The 12,154-nt window shown below is 37.6% G+C and overlaps 1 protein-coding gene across 1 annotated transcript in view; it reads right to left on the bottom strand.

The window, feature by feature from the left end:
* Nucleotides 1-327: 327 nt before the first annotated feature.
* The window catches only part of bace2 (beta-secretase 2), a 106,944-nt gene continuing 95,117 nt past the window's right edge, over nt 328-12,154 (bottom strand). The window contains exons 8-9 of the mRNA XM_039744499.1: nt 7,280-7,448; nt 328-2,011 (exon numbers count right to left, since the gene is read on the bottom strand). Of these exons, the coding sequence (XP_039600433.1) occupies nt 1,764-2,011; nt 7,280-7,448 (417 nt within the window). The 3' untranslated portion in view covers nt 328-1,763. The remainder of the gene's footprint in view (nt 2,012-7,279; nt 7,449-12,154) is intronic.

The following is a 12,154-nucleotide window of genomic DNA, read 5'->3' as shown; positions in this document are numbered from 1 at the left end:
ACTGTCTCAAATGAGAAAAGTAACACAATGGAATCCTATCATGATTCAGCACGTGTAGTCCAACCATTCCCATCATAAAAACACATCTTAGCTTGGGGAGGGCCATTAATATTTATTGAACATATCTTGTTTCACAAAATATTTCATGGCATTGTACAGATTATAATCAAGCCTAGCCTAATATAATTATTCATACTGCACAGTGTCTGGTTTCCTTTAGCAATGCTGTTGGTGTGAAGGTGATTTTTCCCCCAATTATTTTCTTCCTCCACAATGGCGGTTTTCCTAGTTTAGATAAGTCATGTTATCCATTTCTGAAATCTGTGATTTTTTTTTTTTGGAAAGACAGTCAGTAGTCATGGCCAGCATTTGAATGTTCTCCCTATTAGCTCAAGGCTACACAGACCAATTTTCATCTTAGTCATTATCTGTGTGGAGTTGGTTGTTACAGGGTACTCCAGCTCCTACACACACATCTCAAATATAAATTCTACAATAACTTATGAGGCTTAACTGCCTGGCCTGGCCCAGAATGACTTGTTCCTTTACTTTCTTTAATGCTACTGAAATCTTTCTACTAGAGAAAATATATCAACAAGATGGAAGGACTGACTTAAATTGGTACATGCAACAAAATAAAATGTGACAGATGAGACACAATTCTTTTTTAAAATAAATTCTTTAGCACTGCAGGTTTTCTCTCTTTTATTGCAGCAAGATTAAACTACCACCAATGTTTTATATGGAAACTCATTACATTGCCTTAGACACTGTATACTTATCACATAAAAGTATATTATTTTACACTGAAAATTTAACAGATTTCAAACAGTAATTAATCTTTAATAACAAAATGTTTACTTCATAATAAAAATTAAGACACACAGGTTAAAAAACAAACATGGCTGCATCATCAAATATACTCATTTAGGCTATATGACTATTCTAAATATAGGCTTCTCAAATTTTTTTTGATATGGAAAATTACAACCATTTATTTTAACATTTAATAATTTGTTGCTGAAAAATCCTGAGAGAGACCATTCTTTATTAAAAACACGGCAGTTGAACAGACAAAAACATTGCAAAATTAAAGTTTCATAAGTATATAACTGGTAAAGAAAATTCTTAAAACTCAGATTATGATGAAGTACTTTACAAAGTTTACATTAACATTATGAGCGATACTTTAAACAGCGAGCATCCTCTCCCCAAACACTCAAGAACTGTAAATACTAGCAACAGCTTTCAGACGTATTGGTTCCCCTATCCAGTCAACTTTGACATTAAAACCCATAACTTAGAAAGTCACATACCTAAAAGTCAGTGGACCTTTTGTATTCTTCTGGTAGCAGCCTTTTACACGTTATATTTTTTATAGGGTACACACATGGAATAAATAACATTGTCTGAAAATGTATTCTTTACGTAAGAACAAAAAATAATTTTAAATGAAACCAACAGAGATGTTGATGAAAGTCGGTCAGGGTCATAGTTAGAGCTATCCATAAGAGATATATATTGAATAGTCTGGTACCAACTCCTAATCCATTTCAGGTTACACATAAGATGCTTTTTCAAATTAAACACTCCATACTCAGCCAAAAGCTTGCAGTCATCCCAGGCTGATTTGAGGTTAACTATATCTCCTTCAAGTTCTCACAAAGAGTTTATGGTAATATATGTTTTCATATTGCACTTAATGATTTCTCATATACAATGTTCAGTGTTTGGCCAGTATTTCATTTAATCACATGAACTAATTACTTAAAGCGGTTCTGAATTAGAGAAGACTTATCATTGACTCCATCTGAACCTCTACGACACTTCTGACAAGGCACTAACAGTACAATAATTAGAAGGAGCAGAATGAATGCACACACTCCCATTAGGGCATAAGAGATGAACCATAGCAGTGGCTCACGCAGCATTGGCACAGTAGCACAATTGCCAGAAACGTCCGAGGTCACAAAAGGCCCTGCAATCTCAGACTGAGGGGTTCCACCATTTCCTGTCAAATAAAAATAAAACAATAAATTTTTCTGGAAAATCCATCATACATCCAGCCATACTTTTTAGGAGAACTATTAAATTATCTTTAGCAGTGGACAAAAACCACAAATAGATTTTACCTTAAATTTATTAGACAGAAGAGAATGATATATGCCTTTCCCATCCCACCTCCATTGCTGCAGTTATTCTTCACCCCAATACAAGTTACCCGTAAGATGCAGTGGAACCTCGGGTCACGAACGTCTCTGAACACGTACAAATCAGGTTATGACCAAAATGTTCGCCAAACTTTTGCATCTGTTCACAACCACACACTCGGGTGACGAACAAGCCAGTTACCCTTCCGGTTCGTATGCGCCCATTATTTCCGCACGTGTTCAGTCTCTCCCTGTGCATTCGCTGTGAACTCTTTGCGCTCTATTTCGTTTCCCTTCCGGTTCGTATGCGCCTGTGATTTACGCACGTGTTCAGTCTCTCCCTGTACAGTACACATTGTTCTCGGTCAGACGTGCATCGCGCAGAGGGACTTTATGTTATAGCGGGTCCACAGCTCACGTCAAGAGGCCAGTTTTAAATAAATAAATGCCGTGCTTGCAGCTTAGCGAGGGGGCTTTGTGGTTGATTGCTACAGCTGCCACATCCTCTTCATAAATAGAAGCGTGAGGCAGCTAAATGGAGGAAAAAGAAAAGAAAGACGGAGGTTGCAGAGTGAGGAAGTAAGGAAGAAGCAATGTGGAAAGAACCCGTGTGAGAAAGCAATTGAGAGATTGCATGCTCGCAGGCAGGCAGCTGGACAGTGAGCCCAAGCCGTGTTTGGCCGACACTCGGTGAGAAGAAAGAAGCGGTTGCTCCAGCTGAGCGATCAAGAAGCTGGAGTGACCAGAAGGACGACGGCTGGCCACATAACAACGAGAAGGCAGTTAAAGAATGCACCGGGCTTGTTTTTAAAGAGACTGCTTTCAGCATTGTTTTAACCTCGTATTTAATGAAGACTTTTTTCTATTGGATTTTAACCTCCACTTCACTTCTGTTTTTTTGGGATTATTTATTTATTGAAGGATTCTGAAAGAACTGCACTTTATTTAATTTAAACTTTGTTTTGTTGATTTTAAAAAAAAGCACTTGGCACTTTTTGCACCATCCGATTGCTCCACTGTAGTGCCTCACTGTTGTGCTCATTGGTAACATTACCGATGGTGACGGGTTTAATACTAGAATTACCAAAGCCTACGAAAAAACTCGTAATTCCGTCCCACCTTAAATTGCTTCTTAAATCCCTTCACACCTCTCCACCAGCGTCCTTTGTCCTCTAAATGTGCTGATAAAGAGAAGCTAGGAGCAGCCAGCTATTCCATTCCCCCACCAATTTAGAACGTGCACGAACTTCTCTCAGCTCATGCCTTGATTGAGTATCTGGGAGTGAAGTGGAGTTTTAGAGTGGAAATAATAGATCGTTATTTGGAACACACGCATTTCATGTCTGTTCCGTTTCTACAGTAATCTGTGTCAACACATTGTTAAAACAGAAACGTTTTTTATATTCTAGTAGTAGATGACAAAATGTAGGCATAAACTATATAATGTATGAAGCCTGAAGTCCAAATAACAAAGAAACATTTTCACAAAAGGTTCAAATATAACACAATTGCACTTTTATTCAAAAATATAACTGCAGAAACAAAAAGCCGCCTTAACATGCGACATTGACAGCCATTTATTATAACTTCCTCCGTGGTGCAATAGAATCAGTTCTCGTCTTGGAATTAAAAGGTTGCGAGTTCGATCCTGGATACTCCGTTTTGAGAAGTAAACTGCTCTTAGTCTTGCTATTTTAGAATAAAAGCATACATTTGATTTCAGTCTGTAACAGCCGGTGCAATTTATGATCCTTGTAAAGGTTAGCCTTTTTTTTTTTAATTCACTTTTCATTCCCTCAGTCGGGTTCAGAATCAATCCATACAACCCCATCTGACACGGCTGTTTTCACTAAAGGCGGCTAAAGCTCTGCAGTGTACCCGCGATGCATACTAACGCCCCCTCCATACCCCACCCAAACGGGTTCTGACACTGGCAGCGCTGAAGCTGCCTTCTTCGGTATCTCACCGTCACTTGATTTTCTTTTTATTCAGTTTTATTGAGTGTTCCTGCCAGTCCCCGCATGTTGCTGTATGCTGTTTCTTCCCTGGGGGAAGGTCCCACATCAGAGAATTTCCAGTTCCTGCATAAATTCACACCCGATCTGACGCTGTTCGTTTTCAAATATTGCATTAGTTACTTTTCGTGGCATTACACGTGTATTTTTTGAGCATGCTCAAACACAGGAACATATGTTGGTGTAAAAGTATAACAAAACAACGGGTAGATGGGGAGTGTCTTATTATTGCATATAGCGCCGAAGTTACAGCTCTTTACCATTCTCTCCTCTGCATGTCCTGGAGTACAAAAGAAACAGCATACAGCAACATGCGGGGACTGGCATGAACACTCAATAAAACTGAATAAAAAGAAAATCAAGTGACGGTGAGATACGAAGAAGGCAGCTTCGCCAGTGTTTGTGTGTCAGCAACCTGGGGGGGTGGGGGTGGCTTTAGTATGCATCGTGGTACACTGCAGAGCTATAGCGCGTCTTTATGTGAAAACAGCCGTGTCAGATGGGGTTGTATGGATTGATTCTGAACCCGACTGAGGGAATGAAAAGTGAATTAAAAAAAAAAAAAAGGCTAACCTTTACAAGGATCATAAATTGCACTGGCTGTTACAGACCGAAATCAAATGTATGCTTTTATTCTAAAATAGTAAGATTAAGAGCAGTTTACTTCTCAAAACGGAGTGGTGCAGGATCAAACTCGCGACCTTTTGATTCCCAAATGGGAACTAATTCTATTAAACCACGGAGGCAATTATAATAAACAGCTGTCAATGTTGCATGTTAAGGCGGCTTTTTGTTTCTGCAGTTATATTTTTGAATAAAAGCGCAATTGTTGTGTTATATTTGTACCTTTTTCTTTGATATTTGGACTTCAGGCTTCATACATTATATAGTTTATGCCTACATTTTGTCATCTACTACTAGAATATAAAAAACGTTTCTGTTTTAACAATGTGTTTACACAGATTACTGTAGAAACGGAACAGACATGAAATGCATGTGTCCCAAATAACGATCTATTATTTCCAATCTTTCTTACACTTCACTCCCAGATACTAAATCAAGGCATGAGCTGGAAGAAGTTCGTGCATGTTCTAGATAGGTGGGGGGATGGAATAGCCGGCTGCTCCTAGCTTCTTTTTATCAACACATTTAGAGGACAAAGGACGCTGGCGGAGAGGTGTGAATGGATTTAAGAAGCGATTTATGGTGGAACGGAATTACGAGTTTTTTCGTAGGCTGTGATAATTCTAGTGTTAAGGGCTCCCGGAAGCGAGATGGGAGCATGCAGCGAACCTGCATCGTCACAGACTTTACCTCAAAACTGTAATCTCCTCTCTGCCCAGTTCCTCCTCACTTCCGTCATGCCAGAACTCGACTCATGCAAGGTTAGTTTTCTTGGATGTTCATGGTTAGTTTTTGTATAAATTACGGATTTTTCAAATGTTTTTTCCCCCCCACTGCTTAAAACTCATTAAAAAAAAAAAAAAAGTGTTTACAGTGAGCGGTTCATAAGGCTATAGCGTGAATTCTTGCAATGTTAGTTTCCTCTGTTCAAGGTTTTCACAGTGTTATTCAATGTTTTTACATTTAGTTTACTATTACACTGTGCATTCTATTGTATCATTTTTGTGCTTAAAAATATTTAAAAAAAATATATTTACATATGGATGGATTAATTGTATTTACATACAATCCTAAGGGGGAAATTACTTTGTGTCAAAACCAAATCAGGTTGCGACCAGAGTTTTGGAACGAATTACGGTCGTGACCCGAGGTTCCACTGTATATTTCAATCTATTACAGGGTAGGGGGGTATAGTGGGCCCTTTGTGTGTTTGTATGTTTTTAGAAGTCTCCTAACTAATAACATTTGTCACAGTTTTAATATATCTGCTTTTCAGATTTTTTTTCAATAACTGTTTGTACACAAAAAAATGAAATATTAATTCTTTCCCCCTAAATCACCATTATTTTGTTTTCAAATACAGTGGAACCTCGGTGTGGACGAGCGTTCACGAACGCCTCGCACACGCATACAAATTGGTTTACGACTAAAAAGTTTGTACGTATTCAATCTCTCCCTGTGCAGCGAGCGAGCGAGCAAGAGAGAGAGCATGACACACACACACACAGGCATGCGAGAGAGCCGCACACACACACACACACACACACACACACACACACAGGTGCCCGCAAGAGAGAGGTGCGCGCACACACACACAGGCGCGCGAGAGAGGCGCACACACACACACACACACACACACACAGGCGCGTGCGAGAGAGAGGCACACGAGCACACACACACGCAGGCGCACGCGAGAGAGAGGCACACACACACGAACACGTGAGTGAGAGGCAGGCACACACGCACAAGCAGCCACGAGAGAGAGAGAGAGGCAGGCACGCATGCACGAACACACACACACACACACACACACACACAGGAGCGCGCTAGAGAGAGACACACACACAGGCGCTCCAGACTCACGAAAGAGAGAGCAAGTGAGAGAGGGAGGGCTGGACGCATAAGGTAGAAAAGGCTTATTTTTGTTTTCAGTTCTGTTTACAGCGATCGGTTCATAGCGTGCATTGTGGCAATGTTACTTTTCTTGGTGGTTTATTAAATTACGTATTTTTCAAATGTTCATTTTTTCCCTGTGCTTAAAACTCATTAAAAAAAAAGTGTTTATAGCGAGCGGTTCCTAGCACTATAGCGCAGACTGTTGGTTTTCTCTGTTGTTCAAGGTTTTCTCAGTGTTATTCAATGTTTTTACATTTAGTTTACTATTACACTGTGCATTCTATGGTTTAATTAACTATATTTGTGCTTAAAAACTAAAAAATATATATATTTACATACAGTTCGTACGGTCTGGAACAGATTAATTGTATTTACATACAATCCTATAGTGGAAATTGCTTCAGCTCATGACCAAATTGGTTTCACTGGTTCCGCTGTAGTGCTAAATTTTATTATTGGTAAACACAGTCTTGTGCTATCCAGATCAGATCAAAGATAATCCAGTAAGGCAGTAACACTAAACAATGCATTAATCAATAAAAAAGTTAATTGTATCAGTTATAATAGAAAAAAATACATTTTAGAAAGCCTTACCTGGACACATACTAACAGCAAATCCAACCCTTTCTTGGGCTCGGTCAAAGATCACATAAAATCCCTCCATAACCGTTGCTCCAATCACCATTCCACTGGCAGATGGGGAGATACCAAAGCGGTAACAAATGAGAGATGGTTGAATTTCTGTAACTACTTGTATGTAGAGCTATAAAAAAAAAAAAAAAAAAAAGATTCTTTAAATTAGCATTGCAGTCTGTCAGGAAATAGCATTTTCTGAATAGACACGCTATGAAGACATTAACAATTTTCTTTTATTTTTCTATGAACACATTAACAATTTCCTTTTTATGGGTTGAAAGCATTGGGATTAACATAATGGCTACACATACAGGGGAGCAGTAATGTAAGTGGATTTTTTAAAATTTTACTTAAGGTCAAGTATGAAAAATAGAAACACTTGATAAGCTTCAATCCTTTTGTATTCACAAATAAATACATAAATGGACACAGAATGATCTTCGTCTTTCTCTTTTCTTTATACATCTAATGGGGTATTTGTATGTTATGTGTGCAGTACTTAATATTAAAAGTGGACTAAATAAAATAAACAATAAGATCTGACAAGACCAACTAAGAAAGCATTTATAGCAAAGTCTACTATTGTCCTTTATAATAATACGGTCATCAGCAAAAAGACTGGCTATTGGCCTAAGAGATTCTCACCACTGGCATTAACTCTTTTTTGAAAATTTAACTATTTCTCCATGAGGTGACTAAAACTGACATGATACAGTAGGGATATCATTAGTGTTTCTATGAATTCAGCCAGTTGAAAATAAATACTGAAGTGTCCATTTCAAACAACTGTATGCAATTTGTTTCAAAAACATAAAATATATACAATTCATTTTATAATACAGACAATTACATATACGATACATACTTTTGCACAAATGGCTGTTACTGTCACATTCATACATGGGTATGTCCTTTAGCCTCACTTTTAAATGAATCACTGTCAGTCAATTCTTTCCTTCTTCGTTTGTGTCCACCAACAGGTTCTATGGTTGCCATTGTGACATGTGTTTAATCTCTACTTCTTGATGCAGCATCCACCAATTAAGTCCTCAACATGGTCTTGCCCAAAATAGCCACCAAATGTTATAATACCTTTCTACTAGAAACACACACATAAACATACTGTAATATTATATATATATATATATATATATATATATATATATATATATATACTAGCAAAATACCAGCGCTTACTTGGAGAAGTAGTGTGTTAAAGAAGCAATGAAAAGAAAAGGAAACATTTTGAAAATAACGTAACATGATTGTCAATGTAATTGTTTTGTCACTGTTGTGAGTGATGTTGTCATATATATATATATATATATATATATATATATATATATATACACACATATACACACACACACAAACATATATATACATACATATCTATACATATACACATATATACATACATATATATATATCTACATATATACACACACACACATATATAAGCATATACATACATATACATACATATCTACATATATACACACACAGCTATTTCGTATCAGTGCAATACGCTGCTTGTTAAAACGGATGACTCCCGCTCTTACGTGCAAGTCTGCGTGGATATTATGAACTATCGTATTTGTTCAAGTTCTATTTAAATTTTAAATAGAAGGAATTTTTATTTAGTCGACAGAAATATCTTTGGTAGGAATGGTAAAAACAGACAGGAATATTATTCGTGAATAAATCAACTCAAACCTTAAACAACTTATAATATTTTGCTCTCCATAAAAATATATCCTGTCTAAATTATACAAGTTAGAAATAAAGTAAACGTTAAAAGAACAAACATTCAAATTTCTTTACGCTTATGTAATTTTATATAAAAAATAAACTTAGATTTTAAATATCCTAAAAGATTTTGCTCTCCATAAAAATATATCCTGTCAAAATTATACAAATTCAAATATGAACATGCTGCATAACAAAACCTGGAAATATAAATAAAATGTGTTCCTTTCAGCAATAACAAATCAAATCATTCAGTTGTCTTTGCTCATATGTCATTTTAGAGCTGGGCGCCTGGCATCTTTTTTTGGCCACAGGTTCGTTTCTGTTTGCTGTGAGGTTCTGTGTTGTGGAGATTCTCAGGATGGATTGCAGGTGCTCATCAGTGAGGCGACTCCTGTGTGCTGTTTTGTTAGTCTTTATCACTGAGAAGAGCTTCTCACACAGATATGTGCTACCAAACATGCACAAGGTTCGAGCCACATGTAGACGGACTTTTTTTGTTCTTCAAAGTCACCAAAGCGCCGTGCAAAAGTGCGCTCAGTTTATCAGCAAAGTGCGTATTTGGGAACACCGTAGTGACGACTTGGTTTAACATTACTTGGCAACAGGGAAAGTGGGGCAAGGTGAACTGGTGCATTTGTGTCTCCCATAAAAGCAGCTTCACTTGAAATCACTTTGTGATTGTGCACGGTTAAAGCGTCCGCTGAAGTGTCAGATTCTTATTTAATTATGCTGTTTTCTGTATCTTCTGAATTGCATTCAGGTTACCCTGATGTTTTGTCTCATAGTGCCGTCTTAGATTAAATTCTGTAATTACAGCCACATTAGCTCCACAAATGAGACACGGGTTCAGTAAACATATACTCAGCCTCCCATCGGTTTTAAAGGCTCTATTTTCAGAATCAACTTTTCTCTCCAGCATCGTGTGAGCTAGCCGCAATAACTTGCAGCATCATAAGGTAGACTTGATTAACGCGGTAAGTGTTGGGCAAGGCAGCTGAAGCGCTGCATTATGGGATCTGTAGTTTATTGTGTTACCAGCGCTTCATATACCCGGGCTTTAATAACAATAATACAGTATATAAAATGATCTCGCGGGCGGATATAATTACCGGGCGGATGTGGCCCGCTGCCCTTGAGTTTGACACATATGGACTAAATAGAACTTGAAAAGATATATTTTTTCAAATGTGATCGCGCAATTCAGATAGAGTTGGCGCACACTACAGCCTGCATGCCTCAATAAGTCATCCTCCCTTGTTCTTACTTTTTACCGTTCATCTAATGAATACACTGAGTATGGCTTTACCAAAACAATCATTGATGGCGAATAAAGTATCCATTATTCAGTATGTAGATCGGGATATATATATATATATATATATATATATATATATATATATATATATATATATATATATATATATATATATATATATATATATATATATATACATATATATATATATACCAGCGTATCGCAGTGAGAAGTAGTGTGTTAAAAAAGCTAGAAAAAGAAAAGGGAACATTTTAAAAATAACGTAACATGACTGTCAATATACAGTATTTGTTTTGTGAGTGTTACTGAGTGTTGCTGTCATCAAGGATTTGATTATCATTATTTCTTTCAATCAGGTTAGTATTTGTAGGATGTGTTGTGTTCAAGTTACATTCCGTGTTTGTCAATCGTTGTAAAGATAACAGGTTTCATTCATCGATTCGTTTCTTACTGCATCAATAAACAGCTTGTCTTCTTCTTTATCTGAGACCTGACACACTGCATGCACGGGTTTTTACACTGTCTTCCTTTAGCGGGACATTGACTGTTTCCAACGTGTGCTTTGTTTCCGCAGTAGTTGGATTTATGAATATGCTTGTATGTATGAGACGCTTCATATTTTTTGCTGCCTTTTCAATTGTGTAATTCGGTTTTTGTTCAGTGCTCTTTGGAACTGTTGCCTTTTTATCTGTGCACTGCGTCAGTTCACGTGAGCCACTCGGTGTACATGCATCGAAGGTTCCCAGCTGTGCTGGTGCCATCTCGTGCTATGTCCATGGCTGTATTTAATGTTACCTTAGTCCTGGCACTTAAAACTTTCTCTTGCAGTTTCGCTGAGTTTGTGCCAAACACCACCCTCACCATCTCATCTTCCTCTGCATAAGCACTGTTGTTCACACGTGAATATTTAGTGGGAGTTTGCTATTGGATTGCCGCTGACGGACGGCCTTTTATGGGTGGGCACTAAATTACAAACGCCAGCGGCAGCCTGTCTATGAACTTAATTTAAAGTGTAGGTTTACATCGTGCTTTGTTTCAAGTAGCAGAACTCATGAATATGGTTGTATATGTCACTTTCGCTTCTTATTGTTTCGCTGCCTTCTCAATTATATAATGCATGTTTTCTTCAGCGCTTTTTTGAGGTCTTCCTGGTTTTCTGTGTACTGCGTGATTACGTGGGAGGCATGATGATGTCACACGAAACTCCGCCACCACGGCGCTGAAGCTCATCTCCATTACAGTAAATGGAGAAAAACTGCTTCCAGTTATGACCATTACGCGTAGAATTTCGATATAAAACCTGCCCAACTTTTGTAAGGAAGCTGTAAGGAATGAACCTGCCAAATTTCAGCCTTCCACCCACACGGGAAGTTGGAGAATTAGTGATGAGTCAGTGAGTGAGTGCTTTGCCTTTTATTAGTATAGATATATATATATATGGAAGCAAAGGTCTGTGATACGGTTTGTATATTTGTAGCTTAAAATCCACAAAGGGGGAAAATTTAATCACAAATCTTAAAATAGTTTTTTATTCCTAAGCTTTCAACGCCTATCTGGATTCATCATCAGAGGTAAATATTAGATATACATGAATCCAAGGCAATATTTAGCAAATATGTGGGGAGGTTTGGTAGGTGGATGTTTTTCTAATGAGGTAGGAGTTCAGAGGATGTTTGTAATAAAGTCTTATTTATTATGTGCATGTTCTTCTTTTCAAGCCTGCATATGCTGGGTTCATGTCCAGTTGTAGCATAAGCCTTGAATTTCACTTGCACCGAGTCCCACTGAAATGCGGGTCTGCTTGA

The sequence above is a fragment of the Polypterus senegalus genome, chromosome 2 (genome assembly GCF_016835505.1).
Source record: "Polypterus senegalus isolate Bchr_013 chromosome 2, ASM1683550v1, whole genome shotgun sequence".
Classification (NCBI taxonomy): Eukaryota; Metazoa; Chordata; class Cladistia; order Polypteriformes; family Polypteridae; genus Polypterus; species Polypterus senegalus.
Note: the sequence above shows the minus strand (reverse complement) of the source record. Positions and strands in the feature narration are given on the sequence as shown.